Source organism: Gekko japonicus, unplaced genomic scaffold (genome assembly GCF_001447785.1).
Source record: "Gekko japonicus isolate JY-2015 unplaced genomic scaffold, Gekko_japonicus_V1.1 scaffold525, whole genome shotgun sequence".
Lineage (NCBI taxonomy): Eukaryota > Metazoa > Chordata > Lepidosauria > Squamata > Gekkonidae > Gekko > Gekko japonicus.
The window spans coordinates 401,073-427,057 of record NW_015163620.1 but is presented as its reverse complement, the minus strand read 5'-3'; the positions used below and the strand labels follow the sequence as shown (position 1 = coordinate 427,057).

The following is a 25,985-nucleotide window of genomic DNA, read 5'->3' as shown; positions in this document are numbered from 1 at the left end:
GAGAACTCAGACCAAGTGTGATCCCCTGGAGAAGGTAATGGCAACCCACTCCAGTATCTTTGCCAAGAAAACCCCACGGACAGTATCAAAAGGCTAAAAGATATGACGCCGGAAGATGAGCCCCTCAGGTCGGAAGGTGTCCAATATGCTACTGAGGAAGAGCAGAGGGCAAGTACAAGTAACCCCAGAAAGAGTGAAGCGGCTGGGCCAAAGCCGAAAGGACCCTCAGTTGTGGATGTGTCTGATGGTGAAAGGAAAGTCCAATGCTGCAAAGAACAATACTACATAGGAACCTGGAATGTAAGATCTATGAATCAAGGTAAGCCTGACGTGGTCAAAAATGAGATGGCAAGACTGAACATCGATATCCTAGGAATCAGTGAACTAAAGTGGACAGGAATGGGCGAATTTAACTCAGAAGACCATTATATCTACTACTGTGGCCAGGAATCTCGTAGAAAAAATGGTGTGGCCTTTATAGTCAACAAGAGAGTGCAAAAGGCAGTACTGGGATACAATCTCAAAAAGCAAAAGTGGGCTGAAAGCAAAATGAAGTCTAAACTAAGATCATGGCATCCGGCCCCATCACTCTTTGGCAAATAGAAGGGGAAGTCATGGAAGTAGTGACAGACTTCACGTTCCTGGGATCCCCGATCACCGCAGACTGTGACAGCAGCCATGAAATTAAAAGACACCTGCTCGTTGGGAGGAAAGCGATGGCGAACCTAAACAGCATGATAAAAAGTAGAGACATCACCCTGCCAACAAAAGTCTGCATGGTCAAAGCAATGGTATTCCCAGTAGTCATGTATGGCTGCGAGAGTTGGACTATAAGGAAGGCTGAGCACCAAAGAATAGATTCTTTTGAACTATGGTGCTGGAGAAGACTCTTGAGAGTCCCTTGGACTGCAAGAAGATCAAATCAGTCAATCCTAAAAGAAATCAACCTTGACTGTTCCCTGGAAGGCCAGATAATGAAACTGAAGCTCAAATACTTTGGCCACCAAATGAGAAGGGAGCACTCACTGGAGAAGACCCTGATGCTGGGAAAGATTGACGGGGACGGCAAAGGATGAGATGGTTAGACAGTGTCATCAATGCAATGAACATGAAATTGAGCCAACTTCAGAGGACGGCAGAAGACAGGAGGGCCTGGCGGGAGCTGGTCCATGGGGTCGCGAAGAGTCGGACTCGACTGTGCGACTGAACAACAACAACATAATCTATGTACTATTAGCCACCTGTGCCTCCCATCTGCAGATAGCTAAATCTGTGGATCACGGACATGTGGAGGCTAAACAGGTTTCTCAAACTTGGGGCAATCCTCAGGTTTGCAGAAAAATCTTAAATCTTTAAAAAAACTATATGGGGGGAGTAAAGTAGCATTCTCTGCTTCAATATTCATTGGTGGCACAGGGGAGCAGCACGCCATCACCAACAACCCATGAGTTGCACTGGGCCGAGCGGCAGCTGCATAGCCTGAGAGCCCCACTGCAACCAGCAATGGTGGCTGCGCAGCATGGCAAAGCCCATGAGTTGTACTGGGGGGGAGGGAATCCTCCCCACAAGTATCGCAGGCCTACACTTGAGCGGCTCCCAGACAATGTTGCAGGGACCAGGGGGAAGGAAGCCTTGGTGAGCCCACTGGAGCAGCTGCAGGCAAGCTGCCAAGAGTGAGAAGGGAGGAAGGAAGCCTCAGCAAATTGGTGAGAGCAGGGAGGAGGTGGTGGGCCTGGCAGTTGCAGGGGAACCCAAAGCCACAAGAGTCCTGATGAGAAAGTGTGGAGGCGGAGATGGGATTCCCCCTGTGAGTTTTTTTTTATAAACTCTATTCTTGTCTTCATTTTATCCAAATGTCAATATTCTTTAGAACCTTGTAGTGTTCCCTCAACACTTAGTCATAGATCCTTTATTATGTTTGTGTGACTGCCTAGTTTTTTTAAAAAAATTCTGTTTGTGTTTGTGCCTGTGCCTGGAAGTCATGGTGACCTCTGGCAACTCCTACTGGGGCATGAAGGACATTCAGAGTAAAGTGGCTTGATAGTTTGCCTCTGCCTCCCAACCCTGGTATTCTTTGGAGGTATCCCATCCAAATACCTGCCAGGGTCAGCCCTGCTTAGCTTTTGAAATCTGACGAGATCGGGCTTGCCTGGACTATCCAGGTAAGGGTGGTGAATGCCTAGGTTTGATAATTTTAAAGCAATGGACCACATCATGCCAATCCCTCTCACGATAATTTTAAAACTCATTGTAAACATTCACCAACAGCTCCATGGGCATGGAATTTGAGGCAGTGGATGGAAGGTATCTTCCTTACATTTGAGTTGTTTTAGTGTGATTTGGGGCTCCAAGGAATTGGAAAGGGGCAATTAAAAATCCTAAAGTCCATCCAGGAGGGGAAGGATACAAGTTTAAGGTTACAGATGGGCTGGGAGCAGAACAGACGTTGAGACTCATATTCCCATATTCAGCCATTTGGCTCAACTGTCAAAAGAGAGTGAAGATGGTTACGTATTAATTTCTTGTCCTGCACTGCTAAATCCTTATCCAAACTTTCTGAAGAGATTTGGCTTTGTGCAAGCTTGGAGGAAAACTTTGAGCCTGCCCATCCCAAATTTGATTGGGCAGAAGACCGGAAGGCCTGGTGTGATCTGGTCCATGGGGTTGCGAAAAGTCGGACTTGACTGTGCGACTGAACAACAACAAAACAAATATCCTCCCAGGCTGCTGGAGAATTGATAAAACTGCCAATCTGGATTGCGGTTCTGCATCAAGGCACAGATGTAAGTACAGAATTAGCTAGCATAGCATTTCAGTTGTTTTGCCTAGTGTTCTGCTTCTAGTGATCTGTCTTCTGATTGCTGCAAATTATTTGTGTTTTATGAGGCTTCATATGTATTTATTAAAGATCTGTTCCCTTAAGATCTTGAGCATGGATCGATTGTAGCTTAGCCACTTCTCAGTAGAAACCAGAGTCAGCTAGGGACAGAGGAGGGAGAAGAGGAGGGAGAATGGGGGGAAACTGTTGCTTACTTGTTTTTACTATTGTTACAAATCTTTTTGAAGCTTTGTTGTTAGCTTTTAATATGTATTTAGACATAAAAACCTAATAAAAAGTATTATACAATAATAAAAAAACATGTGGCCCACAGGCTGGAACTGGCCTCTGTAGGGCTCATGTCTGGCGAATGAGCAGTGGCTCTCTCCTGCTTCCTGCATCACAGCTTGCTTTTGCCCAGCTCTCTCCTGCTTTGTAGGGGAGAGAAAGAAAGGCAAGCCTCCCTTCCCCTCCTCCTCTGGGGAGGAAGGAAGGGAGGGAGAGGGGAGAGAGAGAGAGAGATGAAGTCCCATGACACCTTTAAGACCAACAAAGTTTTATTCCCGGTATAAGCTTTTGTGTGCATACACACTTCTTCTTCAGAGAGAGAGAGAGAGAGGGGGGGGGGATTTTTCTGACAAGCACAATTTACATTAAGATTGCCCTGCTCTGCTGTTTACTTTGAGACCTGATCAAACACACACACGTTAAAAAGGGGACGGGGGACGGGAAAGAGATGCACCTGGGATAAAGGAATTAAAAGGAGCGGTGGCGCAGGGAGTATAACACCTGCATTTAACATCTCCTCGAGCACCTGTTCGAGTCCCACCGTGGTCGAGGTGAGCTTTCGACCCTTAGTCCTAGCTCCCGCCCACCCAGCGGTTCGAAAGCCAAGTAACTATCGGCGAGTAGATAAATGGGTACCCACCCTTAGTAGGGTGGGGGGCACCCTCCTCCGTCTATGGAGGTGTGTGGAGAAGCAGCGGCACTGGCAGCAATGGCGGCGATAGCAACGGCGAGAACAGCGGCGGCAGCGGAGCAATGGCGGTGGCGATTGGAGGAGGCGGCGCAACGCTGAGAGGTGGCAAGCGGCGGCGAGCAGAGCCTGGCTGATCCCTGGTGGCCAGCAGTGAAAGAACAAGGCGGCTGCCGTCGACGGAGGCTGAGCAACATCATCCAGAGGCGCGCGGAGCCGGAAAGGACATGGTCGGGCCGAGGACGACGTCGCCAGCATTCCCTACCCCCCCACCCCCCATCTGCTTGAGCACCAGACATCGTGCAGCCAGAAGGAGCCGAGCCGAGGAATGCTTTCACCAGGGTGTCGGTAGGGAATTCCCCCCCCCCTGTACCAATGTGTGGCCGTAGTTAGGGTCGATATAGGTGATTAGCACCCAAGAACTGTAAACCGCCCAGAGACCCCTACGGGGGTTAGGGCGGTATATCAAGCCGAAGGATAAATTAAAAAATAATAATAAAATAAATAAACTATTTTGGCTTATTCTGAAAAGTTGGTTTTTTTAGATTAGATTTCTCTGTGCTTATCTTGGATTTTATTTTCTTTCAAAAAGACCCTGATTAGGAATTACAACACTTGGATTGAATTCCATTGTTCAATGCATTTGTGGTTCCATATACTCCAGTTCAACACATCATCTCCCCTTCTCCCCTCCCATCTCACTGGCTGCCTTGCTTCACATTAACCCCCCTTTGCTTTTTAACTGTCTCATTATCATCACTAGCACTGAGTGAATTTTGCTCAGTGTGAAATCAACATATTATTTCAATTGTATAGATCTCCCATTCCAGTTCTAGCAAATGGGGGGAGAGAAATCTAACAGCACAGCTTGTAATCTTTATTAATGGAAGGGAGCAAGAGTCCAGTAGCATCTTAACGACTAACAATAGGCATGAGCTTTCATGCATGAGCTTTCATGAGTCCCTGCTCACTTCTTCAAATACAACTAGAATGTGAGTCCATCTGTTCTTGTTATCTTGAAGAGTGAAGTGATTTCAGACGCCAAATGATAACAGTTAGCATTGGTAATGAGAGAAGAAACCTAGGTCTCAATTCAGTCCAGGAGGATGCATTGTCTTGAGCTTCATTATCAGCTGCAATTCAGCAATCTCTTTCTAATCTCCCTTTGAAATTCCTTTGTAAGAGAACTGCTATTCTTAGGTCAGCAACTGAATGTCCTGGAAGGTTAAAATGACCCCCCACTGTTTTTTTAATGCTGTGGTTTCTAATAACAGTAGAAAGAGTAAGAGTTCAGTAGCACCTTAAAGACTAACAAAATTTGTGGTAGGGTATGAACTTTTGTGAGTCACTGCTCACTTCTTTAGACTTATTTCCATTTATTCTTTTCATCTTCCTGAACTGAATCCTCCTGGACCAAATTGAGACCTAGGTTGCTAATGCTGATATCTCCATGCCTACTACCCCTCTGCATATCACACCTAATCCACTAAGGCATGCTATTGCCATTCAGCATCTGACATCATCTTTATAAAGTTTATATCTCCTGTACCTCATGTACATTATATTTACTTTTAATTTATTGTAATCATAAACTAATTTGAAGTTTGTTTAAAGGCGTGATATCAAAGTGAACTAATACTGACCTTTGGTGGTATTACATCTTTGATAATCTATGTATGTCAGACTAGACAACTTCAAGACAGATATATATTAGGTTACAGATGCAAATAGGATAGAAATAACTATGATGCAAGCAATCAGCTACACATTCTTCCAGAATGACCAGAATCCCTCATCTCTTTTTAAGCATAGATTTTTGTTAGTTTCACTGGTTCCTGGTGTAATCCTGCAGGTATCTGAATTTAAAAATGTGACTCCGCTATCATGACTCAAAGATCACTGTTATACTGATTTTTAAGTTAATGAAGTTCACATTCATAAAACACTTTCAGACTGAGTATAGATTCATCTATCCAGATAACATTCTCCTCTTACAACAAGAATGTAACTATAATTCATATATTATTTCTTGAAAATTCTTTAGAAAAGTTCTTCATAGAAAAAGTGTAAGTTTTAGTCTGCCTTAATTATATTTTATTATTTGTTTTTTAAAAGCATTTTATGCTGCCTTTCCACCCAAACAGGGTCCACAAGGTGGCAAACATAAAAAACATTAAAACATTAAATGATTAAAAATACAGTTAAAATGTAAAATTCAATTAAAAATACACAAACAACACTAGAAGGAAAGCCAAAAAAATGTTACTGGGGGTATTCCATATGAAACGAAAATCTTCACTTACTGGCAAAAGACACTGAAAGAGAGAGACAGATGAATCTCCCTGAGGGGGGAGTTCCAAAGTTTTGACCCTTTCTTGGGTTGCCACCTATCTTGCCTCAGTGCTGGCAAGTGAAGCAGTGCCTCTGAGGATGACTGGAGTGAGCATGTAGTTTCATATGGGAGAAGGCGGTCTTTAAGGTATGCTGGTCCCAGGCTGTACAGGGCTTTAAATGTCCATACCAGCACATTGAACTGAGCCCAGAAGTAAATTGGAAGCCAGTGGAGGTGGAACAAGCCTGGAATTCTATAGTCCTTATGACCTACCTACCCTATGACCCTGTCAGCACTCTGGCTGCAGCATTCTGTATCTGCTCTACCTTCTAGATGGTTTTCAAGAGCAGCCCCACATAGAACACATTGTAATATTCTAATCTAAATGTTTCAGGGCATGCACCACAGTGGCAAGATTTTTCTGCCCAGGAAGGGCTGCAGCTGGCTCACCAGCTAAGGCTGTTGAAAGGCACCCCTGGCCACCACTAATAGCTGTTTATCTAGTAGGAGGCTCGGGTCCAGGAGCACCTCCATGCTACAAACCAGCTACTTTAGGGGGAGTCCTGGGTTAATAATAGCGATAGTTTTCAGAATTATTTTAAACAAGAGGCACAGCTTAGCCCATACTTGTAAGCTCCCCTTCTACAGTAACAGTATGTCCTGTCCACTGCATTGTTATAGCCCATAGGGGGCATCCTTTGGGCAATGTGTTTCACAGCACTTATTGGAGGTTGCAGTATACCCCATTCACTCCCAATGGCTGAGACTGAATAGGAATGACCAAATTGCTAACCTTAACAAAGTTCATGCATTCTTGTAGTTCAAGAATCTAGAAAGTTCTTATATCTATGTCCTTTTTACTCACCTGTTTGTGGCTATGCACTTCCAGTAAGGGCTATAGTTCTAAAAGGGGAACACATTTAATGCAGAAATGTTTTGTACATTTCTTCTTTATTGGTTGCAAGATCACCCTTGTGCCTGTGGGTGCCATGGTGCCTTCCAACACCTTTCCTGGTGCCTGCCAAGTGTTTTTAGAAAGAGGGCAAGGTGCCTTTTGCCCAGCATAGCTTCTAATTGGCTATTGGAGATTTGATTGGCTATGCAGATTAAAAAAAAACCTTCAGCGGCAGATCTTCACTGCATGACTGAAAGTAAGCTGTGTATGCAGGAAAATATTTTAAAAGAATATATTCTATTTAAAAGGTATCCTATTAAGCAGAACTTCTGTCTGAAATGTTGAAGAATTGCTACTTGAGTTATGCATAATCTCACTCACTGACATTTCATGGTTGACTTCAGCTCTTATGGCAGCCATTTTGTGATTGTTCCCACCACCCTTTTGTCAGAATTCCAAAGGAGACCACAGGATCCAAAAGGTTGGGGACCCCTGTTATAAGTGCTTCACTATTGCAACTAATAAATCTTTCTTTTCATGAGAAGCTGAATTCAATTGTGATAAACCCAACAATCAAGTAATCATTCAAAACCTGTGGTTCAGAGTCTTTGAAATGAGTCAGTGCACCTAATTTGATTCTACTTGGTGTCAAAAATAAATGCTTTGGCACTGACTCAGTGATAGCTATGTGTCTGTGACTAACATAGACCACCGTAAATAAGTAGCTGAGAACAACGATAAAACTGTTTCCATTCCTAACCATGAGTCTCCAGTTTCAAGCAGCTACTGCTCAACGGAAAACAATTCATGTAAACACAGCTAAGAAACATTAACCTAATCCTAACCATTTTCTTGCAACAAATACTTCTGGATACCTCCTGAACATGTTTACTTTGAGGTATGTCCCAGTGATTTCTACAGAATTCTAATTTCCTAGTAAATTTCAATAAAATTGGAACTCAGAATTACACAGCAGAAATGTAAGTTATCTTCATTACATGGCCTTCTCCTTACCACTGATAATAACATCGGAGTTCTCAGTTTAGGCATTCATATAATATTTTCTCAATACTTAATAAAAATACAAGGACTAGGTTGCAAAGTAAACATGAATAGGGGAGAAAAATGATTAAACTCAGCAAATGCATTTTAATTCCAAGAATTATTATTACCTGTTTCAGGAAATGTGCTTGTATTGCATAGTTGTTCTTTTCCTTCTCCCGCAGCTGTTGCAGCCTTTATTTGAAACTGGTAAGAGGTATTTGATAACAAGTCTCTGAAAGTATGCACTGTTTCATTATCAGAAGACAAGATTGTTGAATTCCTTCCAAACGTTATGATGTAATGGGTAATAATCCCATTTGTCTTCAAAGGAGGGTCCCAGTAGGCTAAGACTGACTGCCAACTGGTTGCAGTACACTGGATATTCTGGACAGTATCTGGAGCTTCAAAGAAAAGCATGCAACAGAGGTTAACATTCCTACAAAACTAAAAGGGCAACTGCATTAAAGTATATTTCAGGATGAATACAATAATGTTTCAAGAGTGAACATTCCAACCTTTGCTACTAACACCACAAGAGCTCATGAGTAATGTTGTTAAGTCCTTGGGTTTGCATTCAGCAATTCCAAACTTGCTTGCAACAATGTCCTCCTCAAATCAATTAGAAGCTTTGATAAATTTTGTGCAAAATGGGATTTAGCAGTGTGAGTGTAGTAAGAATGTCTCTAGATACATGAGACTATACTTTGGAATCTACTGTCAAGTAAAGGAGCCTTCGATTCACCAAGTTCTGGTGCTATAAAGCATTTAAGACAGAGAGTCAGCTTTATTGTATATTGCTGCAAAAGCAGAGCCTTACATTGCAACAGTTTAAAAAATGTCCTAAACCAGGGAAGTGAAGCAAAAGAAAAAGTTCTGTTTTCCTTTTAAAAGCTTTATTAGCTGTTTTAACCTTAGCTTCCTATATTCTTCCAAAGTATCATTATGCTGAAGTTATAGTGATAGAACCAATCCCAGCTGCTGCCCCACCTCAGGGAATCTTGCTTTCAGGCACAGAAACATGGCACCAAAGTCTCCTCTAGCATTGCAATAGAGCACAGGGGTGAGTTGTATTTCCCACTGTTGGAAATAAATTCAAGTCATCAAGGAAAACAGGGTTGCACTTACGTGTAACTGCTGTTTATTGAGTATCTTCTGTGCAGGCACACCTGGGGACTGCACATAAGCAGGCCTGCCATCGGTGAGGTTTACAGCTAAAAGCCTCCAGGGGGCAATGCGTGCTGGAGTTAGAATCTTAATTCCCACCCAGGGACCATGTGCTCCCAAGTCATAGTGCCCTCACCCTCAGTACCTCTAGCACCACCGAAGCAAGAACATACAGTGGGGCAGGATGGGGGGTATGTGTGCCTGCATAGAAGACACTCGATGAACACCAGTTACACATAAGTGCTACCCTGTTTTCATCATCCATCTTCTGTGCAGTCCCACATAGGGATTCTAGCAAGCTGTTCCACAGGGGGTGGGGCATGCTCACCTCACTTAAACATAGACTGAAGTACGGCCTTCCCCCACTTGGGCCTCTTGTCTCACTTGCAGATCCAAGGCATAGTGGCATATGATGGTGTCTGTAGACGACTAAATAGCAGCTTGGCAAATCTCTATCAAAGGCATACCATTGGAGACGGCTGCAGAGGAAGCTACAGCTCTAGTAGAACGTGCATTAAACTAGGGAACATGGAATGTCTGCTCATTTATAACATTGTCTTATGGTAGAGGCAATCCATCTGGGCAGTGTCTGAGAAGAAACCTTCTTCCCTTTATTAAGTCCCACAAAACATACAAATAATGTTTTATCCTTACGAAACTCCTTGGTGCTTCTAAGGTAAAACAACAGTGCCCTTCTAACATCTAAGGAATGCGGGAAATGTTTATCCTTTGGTTGAGGCGCAGGCGTCCATTAAAGTTGGCCTCCCTGCTCTCAATCTGGCTCCCAATCTGCTGAAAGGGTCCTCTGATTCCACCTGTGGCTCTAACAGATATGAAATTCTTGCTACCAATATGAATTTTATTGCTAGTGTTTTAACTGTTTTTAATGCGATTTTATTATAATGAATTTTGGACTTGGCTTTTGTGATCCACCCTGAGCCCGCTTTGGGGAGGGCAGATTAAAAATCTCAAAAATAAATTAAAATAAATAAAATAAATTCTCCAAACTTGGCATGGGGAAAAATACTGGTAAAATAATCTCTTGAGATAAATGGAACTTGGAGACCACTTCAGGGAAGAACCTGAGACTGTGTCGAAGTACTACCGTCTCAGGAAAGATTTTTTAAAATGGGGGTTCCACCTGTAGGGCTGCAAGTTTGCTTTCCCTTCTGGCTGATGTGACCACCACCAAGAAACAGACTTTCACAGAAAGGATCCCTAAAGGGGGCAAGGGCTTCATAAGCTCTATCGAATTCAACATAGCTCCTATAAATTGGACCCTTTGAGACAGGACTGAGATTTTTCCCAATTGACCAGAAGCCCTAGTCTTTGGTAAGTCTCCAAAACTAAAGAACAATGTCTCATTACCTGGTCTTTGGAGTCAGCAACCACTAGCCACTCATCCAAACAGGGAAAAATATAGCAACCTTGTAGCTGTATATAGGCTACTACTGGGGACAAACATTTATAGAATACCCTGGGTGCCATGACCCTGGGTGCTGCGTATTGAAACACATGCCTCCCACATGAGAAGCATTTGTGGTATTGCTGAGGAACAGAAATATGAAAATAAGCATCCTTTAAATCAAAAACAATGAACCAACAGTTTAATTTTAATAATTTCAAAATCAAGGGAATAGATGCCATGCAAAATTTGGAAACAATAAAGAAACATTCAGTTCTCTCAAATCTATGATAGCCCCTGTTCTTCCATCTTTTTTACCAACCAGAAACATTCTGGAGAAAAACCCCTCTGTTGCCAGAGGCTCTGACAGCTCCTCAATGGCACACTTTTCAATCAAAGCACTTAGTGCCTGCAATAGGCCAGGTACTACCTGCTTAGATACTCCCAAAATGGGAGAACATGGGGTACTTCCTTGAACTCTAGTCTATAAGCTAGACTAACTATAGCTAATACCCACTCATTAGAGGTGATGGGTTCCCAGGCAGCATAAAACTGTGCCAGTCTGTTGCGGAATTTGACAGACGTATGGACCCGTCCTAGTCAGAAAAATGGTTTCTGTGATTGTGGGACCTCTCTGGGCAGAGGTAATTCGGTCATCAGCCTAGGTTGGCTGGAAGCCTTGCATTTCTGTTAGCTTTGCTGTGGCACAAATGACTTAGACACAGGCTACTGGGTTGGAATATTGGTAATCCCTCTGATACGTGTGCCAGAGCTGCTGTGTAAAGGGTCTCTGCTTGTACTGGGTCATGGAAGGTTGAGACACCCCTAAGGACTTTGCTGTTCATTTATTTTTCTTTATTAGGGACAGTGCCTTGTCCGTCTTAATGGAAAACAAAGTGGAACCTTCAAAAGGGAAGTCCTCTACTTTTTGTTTGGACTCTGCTGATAGTGCTGTGGACCTTAACCAGGTGTGACAGCTGAGGACTATAGCACTTGCCATAGTTGCAACATCCGCAGAATGTTTGCCAGCATTTATCTACTGTTTTGACAGCTTGATGGCCTTGGCTTGTAACACCTTGGCAAGGGGCCTCTTCTCTTCTGGCAGTAGTTCCAAGGATAGCATTCATTACCATAGGAATAATTGGTAGCCAGCCATAACAGTTTCGTAATTGGCGATCTTAAATCCCAGTGCAAATGAGGAGCATAATTGTTATCCCAAGATGTCTAGTTTCCATCCCTCTCTGTCAGTTGGCACAGAATGGTAGGCTTGGTGGCTCTTATGCTGCATCTCCTCTGTTACTAATGACAAAAGTGGAGGATTTCTTGTAAGGTAATTGAGAGTTTCCTTTTTAATTCTGTAAAAGTGCTCAACCCTCCTAGAAGTAGGTTGCAGTGATGCTGGTTTTTGCCAGACTTCCTGTGTGAGATCTTCCAACCCCTCCAAAATTACCTGGGGAATTGGAATACAAATGACTTAAGATCTTGTCCCTTGGCTTATGTTCCAAGGTGATGATCTCAATCTCTAAGGACTGTGCCCTTTAAATCATTTGTTCGCTATACATGCGAATGTCCTCCATTGGGGATGCTGCTTACAGTTCCTCTACTGTCTCATCAGGGCTTAGATTCAATGCAGATCCATCAGAATCAGGGGCTGTCTCTTCCCTCCTACTCAGTATGAGAGAAGTATGGAAGAAGGTGGCCTGCAGGACACTGTAGCTGAAGGTGGGTACGAATGAGTCTGATGTGAATAGACATATAGATTCTGATCCCTAGGCCAATTAAGGTTGTCCCATTCCCCCAGATATCCATCATGTATGGATTGGAAGGGCATCTCATAGGTGGTTGGGATTGTGACCAAGGAATAGTCAACAACTGTTTAGTTTTGATGTTATGTGGAACCTGTTCTGGTGGTTCCCCTTCTATTTCCCCTTCTAAGATTGACACAGGGGCTGATCTTGGATTCGGGGACAGCATCCTTGGCATTTCCTGTTAGGTTGGGATTGGCTCCGGCATTCAGATTATGGCCCATTGTTGGGACCCAGTCTTTTGTTTTTCTTTGTTCTTCAATTTGGTCTTAGCCTTCTTGGCTGGAGGCTCAGACAATGCGCACTGGATCCCAGGAGAGCACAAATTTGAACAAACACATTGAGACCTAGAGTTGATTGTGTCAAACCCAATGCTGGTTTTTCTGGAGCTGATATGGATGCAGGGTGTGAGGCTATTAAGTGCTTTCTCCCACAATGCTGCCTTTAATTCGGAAGATCTATTCCCTCTAGCTTTGTGGATAAACCGTTGGCACATCTTACAAGTGGGGATGTTATGTCCTTCACCCAGACAGAGCAGACATAAATCATGTTCATCCAACTGGATAATTTTCACCCTACAATGGGTACACTTCTTGAAAAGCGCCTTCTGAGCCATATTTCAAACAATCATTCCAATAATCTTTCGAACAATAATTCCTCACCAATCTGAAACTCCAGAGACTAACAAACCAATAACCTACTCCTTTGATGGCAAAAGAGGAACTGAAGGTGGGGGCACAGCAGTGTGGGAACATGTGGTCCCTGGGTGGGAACTAAGACTCTAGCTCCAGCATGAAGCACCCCTTAGAGGCATTTAGCTGTAAACCTCTCTGATGGCAGGCCTGCTCACATACAGACCCCAGGTGGGACTGCACGGAAGATCAATGATGAAGTGGATCCACTTCTGTATGTCTGATCATCATGTACATTTAAACAGCCAGTATCTGAACTCAGATAATTTGAAAGCAAGGATTTTGTCCCATTACGTCCTCTCTGTTAAGACCAAATAAGAAATGTCAATGTCACATATAAAAATGCTTGCTGAATAAAGAGATGATTATTATTACATTGCTTTACATTATATCACATCCAGAGAAGGTAAAAATAATTTAATTCCGCTATGAAAGCAAAGAAAATGCATCCAGCACTGCATTTTAATAGATCTAACCTGATTCCTTTGTTGTAAATTGAACAACATTACTGAATTGATTGCCATTTCCAAATCTTGTGAATGCAGATACACTGATGAAGTAGGTGCTGAATGGTTCTAGTCCAACAATATTAGCTTCAGTATGGGAACCTGAAACATTCTTAGATGGAGAAAACAATTACTGTACAACTGTTATTTTGCAAGATTTTCTATAGAAGTCTGGAAACATTAGTTTCCCACAAGAGTTTTGAGCTACTCCAGGACATTTTTAAAAAACCTTTTCTTAGAATAGCTCTTCCACATACCATATAAAAGTCCCCCTAATTTCAAAAATGGTTCATCAAGTGGCACAAGGGATCAGATCAGGGGCTTACTATAATTTCTGACAGCAGTCTAATATGTTCAGGACTAGTCTTGCTCAATTATCCCTAGGCTGTGGCCCACACCGATGATGCCTTGATGCATGTCAAAGCCTAGAGGCCATTGATCAAACTGTCTTTCATAATGTAAAACATCTGATTTATGTATTTAGAAAATTTCTATGCCACCTCTCCAGACAACCTGCTTGAGAAATCTTACAAAGTAAAACAAAATAAAATAGTATTAAAAACATAAAAAGTTAGGAAAACTATTAAAAACCCAGCCAGAGCACTAAATTCAGAAGAAAAAATAGACCACTACCATTACAAACCTGTACAGGGGCAGGCAGAAATGCGCAGACTTTGCTATGAAGGCCACAGCCTGCTCAGTAGTGATACTTCTTAGCACAAGAGAACTACATTTCCCATGATGCTGAGAGGCCTGCAGGACAGCATTAGGGGCTGCTGATCAGGCAGCTGCTTTTATGATACATAAAAATGTCCCATCTCCCTTTGGTAAGAAATGTAAATTGAGTGATGAAGTTAGGAGGAAGGACCCAATTTCAGTAGACATCAACAAACTTCACAAGTTCATACTGTCTTCTGGGATCTAGTGTACTGCCTTGGTTTTGGGGAAGGGATTATCAAAACACCAATTCACACTGTTAATCTTGCCCTGTTGAATCCTAAAGAATATTGCCAAGAATATCCATCAGCTGTCCTAAAGAAGGTCTTATTTTTGCTTATTACAGACTCAACTATGATGGAAAAACAACAACAGATCCTAAAAGCAACCTGACTCAATGTAACTGTGATAGCTCAAAGATGCTGTGGACTCTATTGAGGTCACAGTGAATTGGGTTACATGGCAAGATTCTTAAATTGAGCATGAATAGATTAACACGGTTAATTTGGAATCATGTTCTGAAATCAGGATAAATCATTTGGCATGTTTGAATTGTTCTCATATTAACCTGTACAGTTACAATACAGCTTCCTTCCACACAGAAACGATGCTTTGTGTAGCTCTTGCTGCTGTGAATGCATTGGCATTTGTAGAAGAACCAGATGCAATGTCCCTGTGCCTCAGCCTCCAAGAAGCAAGTGACCAGAGAGTTACAGCTAGATAAGTAGATACTAAGCATCTTCCTGTTTACTCTTCTGTCACTTAACCCTTTGATTTGCAGATTGCTACTCTGAAACTTCCTTTCATCTCCTTCTCTCTCTTCCCGCATGCACACAAAGAGGGAGGACACATTTTCCCTTCTCTGGCACCATGGATGGCAGATGCCTCTCTGCATCTGTATCTATCACTAGCTAGGTAGATTAGAATCTGTCCCTTTCTCTACGCTGCACTATCAGGTATGTATTTCCCAAATAAATCAGTTCTTTTTTTTTTTTAAACTGATGAGTGACTCTGTGTAACTTTGTAGTCTTACAAGCATACGCTGTTCAAAGGGGCTCTGCTGCATTCTGACCCTAGTGCACTCTGTTAACTTTAACAAGGGATCTGGCTTAACATACCAGCTCTCTCAACAGCAGAGCCAACAAAGTATTCAGCATAGCAGTTTCCCCTGCAATTTCCTTTCCTCAGCTTCCAGCAGCCCCTCTTTCCCCCCTCTACTAGAGAACTGTTTTTTTTTGGGGGGGGGATCAGAAATTACTAGATCTTTATACGGCAACAACATTATTATGATTGATTGCCATGATAGTTCCCAGCATTCATTTTTCAAAGTAAGTCTCTTATCGTTTTGTTCTAGAGTTATAAGGGGAAAAGGGACACTTGTCTGCTTACATAACTGCAACAAAAAGAGCAGTTTGAATTTTCCTTAATGCTTTCAGGCGCAAACAGGCTTTTACTGACTAGCCACTAGGTTGGATCCTCTCTCACACACAGTATTCCACCCAATAGTCAGACTAAATGGTACAAGGTCTGCTCATTACCAGAGATAGGCCTAACAATCAGGTACTCCATTTCCACCCAGAGGTAGAGCTAAACCACTCTGCCACTCTATCAGGCAGAGCTACCCTTCAAGCTATCTGCTGTTTTAGTGAGCCAGAACTGAGCTATCACTGCCTTCTCCCTGAGGCCGAACTCAACTCTCACTGCACTCTCCCTGAGGCAGATCTCAACCAATTGCTGCTGTGCTTCCCTCCAACATTCTATCCCCTTCTGAAAGGTGACTGGATGGTGAAGCAACATGCCTATAGGCACAGCTGAGTGGCTATTTTCCCCCTTCAGACACAGGACAGCCTTCGGTCCATCACAGTAAGCAAGGCTCTTTTTGTAGAAAAAGCCCACCAGGAATTCATTAGCATAACAGGCCACAACCAACAGCAGAAACTCATTAGCATATTAGGTCACACCCCTGACAATGCAAGTCTGCCCTCACAGAGGAGGGAGAGCTTGTACCTGAATAAATCTTGGTCTTAAAGGTGCCACTGGACTGTTTTGGATTGCTAGTTATTGGGGGGTGGGGACGCGCAGATGAAGAAAGAAAAGAAAGAAAGAAAGAAAGAAAGAAAGAAAGAAAGAAAGAAAGAAAGAAAGAAAGAAAGAAAGAAAGAAAGAACCACAATGCTATAGCCTAGATTCTAGAACAGTTCACTGTAGAAAATGCATGACAAGCTACATTCAGTAGGAAGGGTATCAGTTTCCATAATATTGGATGGGTAGGAGAAAAAAGCTACTTAGACACTATCATTCTCATGCTTGCAATTGGCATCTAAAATAAAGCTTGAGTAAAGTACCCATGTACACAGGGTAGAGCTGGTTTGTCTTGGGCATACTGCTGGACTCTAGCTTCACTCTCACATCTTTTTGTTAACTCTTGCATTTACATGCTACTTTGCTGCTATCCATCGATTTTACCAGCCACCTGATCCAGTTTCAGCTCTGCATATGTATCTTGGCTCTGAGTGTCCCCCCCAACAGCTGACCCCACCCTCTTTAAGTGCAGGGAGCCGGCAGGAAAGGGCCCTGCCACCCCCTCCCACCCTCCCACACCCCACCCCGACTCCCGGTCAAGCCCCAGCCACCCCCACCCACTGATCAGGCCTTGCCTTACCTTACCTTACTTCTTGCTCTGGTGGCCCGACTGAGGACTGCTCAGTCAGGCCACCAGAGGGCTGTTGGGAGCAGGGGGCATGGTCAAGCAGGAACGCAGCCGGAATACCATGCCAGTACTTTCCACCCCAAAACTAGCCCTGACAGTAAGGCATAACAAATATAGAGTCAGGACTGTACAAACTGGGCATCTATGCAGTTTTTTGTTTTTTTTTAATAAAGATTTTATTGACTCCCCTAAAAAGGGGAGGTATTTCGCTTAAAGGAAAAAATGGGAAGGGTAGACAGTGGGAGAAAGAGAAAGCTGAGTGATATATAAACTGGTAAATTAAACTGTTAGTAATGTCCAATTAATCTTCTTGGGCTTCTTCTGTGTGTTGTCAAACTTCTTTTCTTAGTCCGGTCACGTGTAATTCTCTGTTAGTATGTTAGTAATGTTCCTTTGAATTTCTGTTAATAAAAAAAATCTCTTCTGGGCACATTCAGAACCGCTTCTTTGCGTGCTGGGTACTTTTACTATCACTGATGTGGAGGAGCTTCCTCTGTTGTCTTCTCCTTCCGGCTTGTTAGATCCTCCTTCGGGTTACTGTTAACACTCTCAGTTCATGCACTATAAATCCTCTTCCTTTCATGCCATTACTGGAGATCCCCAGCTTTGAGAATGGTATTAATTTCATTTTCGCTTTTATATCCGCTCCCAAACTCTTTACTGGGTCCTCCTCGCAACTGTTAACTTATATAAGCGCTTGCCAGGCACTCTTCGCTGTCACAGTTCAAACTTTTCCGTTTTACAAAACTCCCGTCGGATTCACAGCCATAAACAGTCCAAACATTAAACAGCCGGCTCTCACGCACAAACAAACGCCCAGACGGAAGTCCCTCCCTTCTTCTCCGCTCGCTTTTGCCCAGCTCCGACATCTTTTCTTTTTTGTTTACTTTTAGAAAGTTCTTAAAATGTGCTCCAGAGAGACAAAACTTTTTCTCGCTTTGTTTCAAATACATCAAAGGAAAACATCACTGTCCGCTCGATCCATTCCCCCCCTCCTTTTCTTTTTCGCTTATACAAATGGAGGGTTAACCTCTTCGCCTTTTTCGCTGGGAGGGGGGGGAAACGTTTTTAGTTCTTTTTCTCTGCATTTTGACAACTCACAGTTAAGCCGATCTTTTCTTTTTCCATTTTTGCGGATGGTCGCTTTATCACTCGGTGACGTCTGGTGGCTCCGCTAAACCCCGTTCGGGGTCGCTCACGCAGCAAGGTCCATTGGGGCAGGGCATGGCGGGAGCCTCGATCTCCGACCTCTCGGCCGAAAGAGCAACTCCCCCTGTTGTGCCCTAAAGCGCCCCGGATCCGAGCTCCTCTCTTCCTGAGGGGCTCGTTCGGGTCTCCGCTCACGCGGATTCCCTCCTCCACCGCGGACGGGCGAGGCGCCCTCGGGAGCGACCCGAGGATGCATCCGCCATTCGCGGGAGCCAGACCGGAAGCCGCATCTATGCAGTTTTTAATGTCAAATAACTGGGTAATAAATATATAGTTGTTGACCTTAAATTAAATCAGGCCTATTTAAAAGTATGAAAATCAAACAATTGCAGCCAATATATTTTTAAAATGTAAACAGAAGATAAATATTCATCCTAATTTTTAACACTGTTTTTCCTAGAATTCTAACATATTATTCTTAGTTTTTCTAAGTAATGTATTTTACTTCATAGGTTTCCAGGGAAATTAGTCCTATCCTTTTCCAGTAGATCCCCCCACACACACACTCCATCACTTACCAAATGTCATTATACTTCAAGTTGAAGTGAACCCTCCATTGCTCTTACCTAAATCTGGCTGAGAAACTCAGTGTCATCCAATCAATGCCAAGTTCCTTTACTTTCTAGAGCAATGCCCATTAGAGAGCAAACAGGGTTGCCAAAAGACCTGGAGAAAAAGTCCTGTCTCCTTAAAAGAGACTTACTGTGTGGAAACAGGCCAGCCCCGTAGCTAAGAAGTTTGGGGGGAGGGGGCCGGGGGGGCAACAGCCCAGGGCATAGCGGTATCCACCGAGGCATAATATAAACATCTGAACATAAATATATTTGCTTTAATTAAAAACAACCATCACCACAACACGTCAGTAGCAGCCGCCGCAGTGAATTATCCACCTGCCTGGAAACGTTCAAGCCTCCCCCCCATCTGAGGTAGGAAAGACTGGCGGGTTGGTGGGGGGATTGTCTGTTGAGGTCCAGTGATGGCGGGGCTCACCCACTCAGCCCTCCCCGAGCTTTCCCCCAGAACTGTTTTGTCGAGAGTGTCAGGTGCTTCCAGTTGCTGGCAGGCTGAAAGGGTTACGAATCAGGCTGTGGAGCTGGCGGGCAGTGGAGAAACTTCTGCCTCGGACCAGGGAATTGGGGGGGTGCTGGGCAGCATATCCGCATGCCCAGGAGGAGGAGGAGCCCCCCCGCCTTCCCCAGAGAGATCAGCCAACAGCCCCCCCGCGGGGAGGGGGATCGGGAGCGAAAGAGTGGCGCGGCTGGCGTGCCAAGGGGCAGGCAGGCACTTCCCAGCAGCCTTGTTGGAGGGAACGGAGAAACCTCCTTCTCAGCTGTTGGGCTGAGGGCAGCAATGGGGGAGCCGAGGATGGGGCCCATAAAAACCATGGGGGCCCCCCACGTTAGCTACAGGCCTAAAACAGGCACCTGAAGCTTGTCACAGCATAGAGGTATATAACATCACCTGGTAAATGACATCTAGTTAAGCCTCCATTAAACAGGGACAGGACATTTTTTTCAGGAAAGGAACATTAATTCAAGCCCTTTCAAGTCCCTTCTTCTACTCAAACTCCTCCTTAATTTTTGATTTATATCTCTTTTAAACCTTTCTTATATGCTCTTCAGAAAATATAAAACCTACTTTTAAACACTATAATGTCATCCTCATCCCGCATCGTAAAAAAACCCCAGCACTCTCCTTTTAAGTGACATTTGTACTAATCTTCAAACTAATTTTTGAACATGGAAGAAAATCAGACAGTAGTTTACTGTATGGCAGCTTTTCAATAAAATACTGCCAATACAGCCCCAAAATGAAAGTGTTTGCAGAATATATGCACTTCCATCTTGATTCTAATTATTCCTTTAAAAAATCGGAAGATTTGTCTTCACTTACCATTAAGTTTTCTTCTTAGTGGTCCAGGAGTGGGACAGTCCTTACTCCTGGGATTACAGCTCCTCCTCTCTGAAGGCAGGGCCAGCTAACAATTCTTATCCCAGAGGGGAGGGGCTTGTTCCCTGGATTCCCAGCCATTCTCCAAGCCATGGCTCCCTGTTTCGAACTATGTACAAGACAAAAAAATACACTTCCCCTGATGGGGAACATGTTCCTAACTCTTAACTTGCATCCCTTAATTGGAGCAGAAGGTCGTAGGTTCACAGTATAACCTTGCCAAAAAACCAACCCACTGTTCTAAATAATTTCCTTAGTTCCCAGCTCATTTGGCATGTCTACTTGTACCACCAAGCATACAGAGTACTAGACCCATTCAACTCCTATCACCCCAAGACCCCTGAAGCTGCCATCCCTAAAGGGTGGGGAGGACTGCCCCACTCCCGGACCACTGAGAAGGAAGCTTCACGGTAAGTGAACACAAATCTTTTGTTCTCCAGTGGTCCTGGGAGTGGGGCAGTCCTTACTCCTCGGATGTGAAAAAGCAGTGTCTCCCAGGGTGGGTCCAGCAGCTTCTCAGTCTCCATGGCATGTTGCAAGACCCTTCTACCGAAGGCCGCCTCTGCCAAGGCCAATTTATCAATTCGGTAGTGTCTTGTAAATGAATGGACTGACTTCCATGTAGCTGCCCTACAGATCGTCTCCAAGGAAGGAAAAGCCCTGTAGGCTGCAGAGGTAGCCACTCCTCTCAGAGAATGGGCCGTGATGCCCTGTGGTGGCTCCAACCTTTTGGCTTTGTATGCCACCACAATGCAACCCCTCAACCATCTATTCAGGGTGGAGGTTGAAATCCTCTTTCCTAATGAGGATTTCCTAAATGAAATTAATAAGGCATTGGTAGTTCTCAAGTGTTTGGTCCTGTCCAGATAGAAACCAAGTGCCCTATGTACATCCAAGCAGTGCCATTCTTTTTCCTTCCCATGCTTGGGGTTAGGGCAAAAAGATGGTAGCACTATATCCTCTGATCTATAGAAAACTGAATTCACCTTAGGTATGAATGCTAGGTCCAGGCGAAGAACCACCCTGTCATTATGAAACACATAGAGTTCTTTATCAATGGATAAGGCTTGCAGTTCTGAAACCCTCCGAGCTGATGTAATGCTCACTAGGAAGGCTGTTTTGATGAAAAGATCTTTCATGCTGCAGTTAGCCATTGGTTCAAACGTTAAGATTCCAGGTCAGAAAGTGGTGTGTTTGGGGTGGATTCAATAGAGAAGTTCTCCTCAAGAATCTTTTAACATGATGTTCTTGTACTAGTGACTTTCCTTTCCTTGCCCCCTGTACCGCTGAAAGAACAGCCACCTGACGATTCAATGTGCATGTGCTAAGACCTTTCTCTAACCCCTGTTACAAAAAGGATAAGATCTCACCCACTGAGGGCTTATCCCTGCACCAGGAACTAAAGACTCTCCAAGTAGTGTTATAAATGCTATTCATGGATCCCCTTCTGGACACCAACATGGTTTCTACCACCACCATGGTGATCAGCTGCTGCCGCTCAACCTCCAAGCAGTGAGGCTGAGCATCTCTGGATGAGGGTGAACCACCACCCCTTGGCTCAATAGCTCCTACCTCAGCAGCAAGCGCCATGGTTCCATTACTGCCATCCTTGTTAGGTCTTGGAATCAAGCCCTCCTTGGCCAGAAAGATGCTACTACTATAACCTCTGCTTTTTGATCCACTACTCTTTGTAGCACCCTCTGCAAAAGTTGGACCAGTGGGAAGGCATACAGGAGTGCCCTTGGCCAATTGTAGTTCAGCGCATCTGTCCCTATTGCTTTTTGACACCTTGTCCTTGACACAAATTGTTGCAATTGACAGGGTTTTTTTTTTGGTGGTGAACAGGTCCACTTCCGCCTTTCCAAACTTGTGACAGATCTGTAGAAAAGCTATCCTGTTGAGCATCCGTTTTGATTGGTCTATTTTTCTCCAGCTCAATCAATCTACTATGGAATTGTCTCAACCCGCCATGTGAATTGCCTTCACTGACTGTACATGTTCCTCTGCCCACTGATCAACCACTTCACTTCCTTGTGCAGGGATTTGGATCTTGTCCCCCCCCCCCGCCTGTTGATATGCCTTGGCTGTCATGTTTTCCATTTGAATCAGGACGTGAAGACCCTCCAGCACCTCCCCAAACTGCAGCAAGACTAACTTGATGGCTCTGAGTTTGAGAAAATTGATACTCCTGGCTGACCATGTTTCTTGAATCATCTCGCTCTTGGTATGCATTCCCCATCCATATAGACAAGCATCAGTCATCACCACCAGCCTCTGAGGTTCTCTTAAAGTTTCCCTTTGTGGAAACGTGTTGGAGACATCCAACATTTCAGTTCCTGCTTCACCTTTTCCGGCATGAGTACCTTCCAGGGCCTCTAGTGAGCTATTATGTTCTGAAAGGGCAGTAAAAACCTCTGAGGCAGGCAACTGTGAAACCTGTTCCATTGAAGGACATCCTGACACAACACTAGCATGCCCAATAATTGAGCTAGTGTCATCACCTCCACCTCTGTTTCTTTCAGCACTTGGGCTAATAGATGTAGTATCTTCTGTTGCCTCTCTATTGACAGGAATACTCTGTCAAGCTGTGTATCTATCCATACCCCTAGGTGCAGAATAGATTGTGTTGGTAACAACGTACTTTTCTCGAGGTTGATGACAAATCCATGCTCTCTGAGCACTTTCATTGTCAGCCCTAAGTCCTTCTAAGCTTGGCTGTATGATGGGGCCCTGACCAAAATGTCATCCAGATAAGGAAATAATGCTACTCCCTGGACCCTCAGGTATGCCACCAAAGAAACCAGGACCTTGGTAAAGACCCTTAGTGAGGAGTTCAAGCCAAAAGGAAGGGCCCAGGACTGGAAGTGGTATCCATTGTAGGCAAACCTGAGGAACCTTCGATGTGACTGCCTGATCAGAATAGGCCTCTGACAGATTGATCGAACATATAAAGTCCCCTTGTTCTATGGATGACACTATGGATTTCGGAGTTCACATCTTGAATTTCTTGGTTACAATTCATTTGTTCAGCCATTTTAAATCCAGAATGGCCCAGACGTCCCCGTTCTTCTTTGGGACTATGAAGAATACGGAGTATACCTCCTATGTTCTTTCCTTGTGAGGGACCGGTTCTGTCCCCAGTCTCCAGAAGATGCTGAACAGCCATCTTTAACAGTCTGTGTTTCTCTGTTGCTTGGTTCATGGGGATCTCTAGGAATCGGTTGGGTGGGAGAGTGTGGAACTCCAATGAGTACCCCTCTGAAACTGTGCTTAACACCCATCTGTCGGTCACTGTTTGATGCCACCTCATCACAAAAGTCTGTAGGCAACCCCCGACTCCTCTGTTGGGGGCCCCGGCATGGACAAGCTGATTTGCCCTTCTTGGTGTTCTTTGGGTTCTGTTGTTTGTTGGGGAAAGAGGTTGTTCTGTTTTCCCTGTATTTTGGCTGCCACTTTCCCTTAAAGGACTTATTGTAGCTTGATTTGGAGTCCCTTCTATAATCCCAAAAGGACTGAAACAGCTTTTTGGATTTTAGTTCCCTTTTCTTTGGGGGAAGCACATTTTTCTTATCTTTATCCTCCACAAGGTACTTCTCTAGGCCTTCCCCAAAAAGGTTGGGTCCTTTAAACAGAACTGCTGCTACCTTAGCTCTGGCCAAAGGATCAACATCCCAGTTCCTCAGCCATGTGTTTCTTCTGGCCATCATGCTGGCAGCCATCGCCCAAGCTGATTGTTGAAGGGCATCCAAGGATGCATCTGCTGCAAAGGCCGTGGCTAAGGCGATCTTCTTGAGTTCATCTTTAAGCCCTTTGGGGATAACACTGTTTGCTTTAGCTAGTTCAGAAGACCACACATAGGCCACTCTAGCAAAGAGTGATCCTGTAGCAGATAACCTAAGGGAACTGGCTGACGCTTCAAAATCCCTTCGCAGGGCTTGCTCAATCTTTTTGTCACTTTAGTCTCTGAGAAGGCCATCAGCTTTCATATGTAAAACAGAAGTGAAGGCTAGGCTGTTGACTGGATCATCCACAATTGGAAATTTAATCTTTTTTGAGGCCTCTGTAATAAGAGAATAAAACTTTGTGAAGATAGGGTGGTTAGCCTTAGGTTTTGTAGGGTGATCCCACTGTGCTTTCATGAGACTGTAAAAGGCTGCTGGTAGGGGTACCTGTACAGCTTTAGACCTGTCTTGGGAATGGTTTTCTCTGACTCCACTGGGAAGCCTGAATCCTCTTCCTCAGTTTCCTTAGGAGTATAAGCTAGTTCCAGAGTCCTCAATACCTTGGGTAACAATTTATTATATATTTCCTGAGGGAAGAGTCTAGTCTAAGTAGTGGGAACAATCTTTGCCTCCTCCTCTGAGAGATGTCCTTCTTCCTTAGTAGAAGAAGAGCCTGTGGAGTCTGAGTTTCCCCCCTGTTTACTTAAGAGAGGACTATGTTCCTGAGTGTATTTACAATAACTCTTACTCTTTTTCCCTCAGGAGAGGAGAAATACCTGCTGTGATCTTTGGTTCTCTTTTGCCTATGTTTTGATCTACCACATTCAAGAGATGAATCGGAAGGTTCCCTATGGTGGGATGCTTGCCTAATACTCTAAACTCCTTCCTCATTTCAGACTCCAACCAAAAAAGAATGTTTGTTTTGGCATCTTCTCCTGAAAAGTCCCCTGTTTAGCCCCCATGCTGAAGTGTTTGAGTAAAACTGAAAGAAGGGGAATTGGGTAGATCAAATTCACAAGTTATACTTTCCATAGCTGAGTTGGAGGGGCCTGCTTTCTCCGCCATTTTGTCTTCACTGTGAAAATGAAAAGCTCCTAAGTAGGTTCTAAAATGGCCACCTTCCCACTTTTGAGTACCATAAATTCAGTCTCCGCCTCCCTCCAATTGAGTTGTCCCCACCGCAAAGAGGATTCCCACTTCACCCTCATGGCTAGTGAGGCTCCCTCCCAGCCATAAGTTGATGTCAGTAATGTTGGGCTGCCAGGTTAATCTAGGAAATCCCTCAATTTCTGCCAAAAAACCCCATCCACGCCACCGGCCTTTGCCAGGAGGCACCTACCAGGTGGAGATTCCCTAGCTGGGCTACAGTTGTAACTGAGGAATTAAGAAGGGTGGGGGTGAGGAAGGTGGCCTGCCGAATGATGCCCCTTCCCTGAAAGCAGCCCTCCTATATGGAGGGTCCGTCCTCCCCCTCAACCTCTGCCTTACCGAGTTTCAGTTGCTGGTAGGAATGAAACTGCTCGCCGGGACGCCAAGGGGCAATGCCAGAGTCTCAAACCTCACAGAGGATCGAAGGAATCCTCTCTTCTCTCTGCGGGTATTCACCGGCTCTACCACTTCCTCCAGTCTCTCTAAACTGCTAGAGAGGGAGGGTCTGCCAACTGGAGGGAAAGCAGCTTTCTTGGGAGCCTGTGTCTTTCTGTAGTCGCAGGGGTATTCCCTGCTCCATCCGAACACTTTAAACAGCTTCTGGTACCTGTGCTAATCAATGACGCCACCTGGAGGGGTTGAGGCAAAATGCCTTCCCTTCCTAAACCACCTCTTCTTTTTCTTGTGTCTTCTGGGATTGCTGTGCTCTCAGCACTGTTGAAACATGTCCTGATCAGAAGGCAGGGCAGGTAAGACTGGGAATCCAAGGAACAAGTCCCTCCCCTCTGGGATCAAAATTGTTGGCTGGCTCTGCTGTCAGAGAGGAGGAGTTGTAATCCCAGGAGTAAGGACTGCCGCAGTCCCAGGACCACTGGTGAACCTACTTTTGCA

General features: G+C 44.3%; 1 protein-coding gene across 1 annotated transcript in view; it reads right to left on the bottom strand.

Moving 5' to 3' along the window:
- The window catches only part of PTPRQ (protein tyrosine phosphatase, receptor type Q), a 204,611-nt gene that overhangs the window by 81,828 nt on the left and 96,798 nt on the right, over positions 1-25,985 (bottom strand). The window contains exons 38-39 of the mRNA XM_015407447.1: positions 13,608-13,749; positions 8,194-8,466 (exon numbers count right to left, since the gene is read on the bottom strand). Of these exons, the coding sequence (XP_015262933.1) occupies positions 8,194-8,466; positions 13,608-13,749 (415 nt within the window). The remainder of the gene's footprint in view (positions 1-8,193; positions 8,467-13,607; positions 13,750-25,985) is intronic.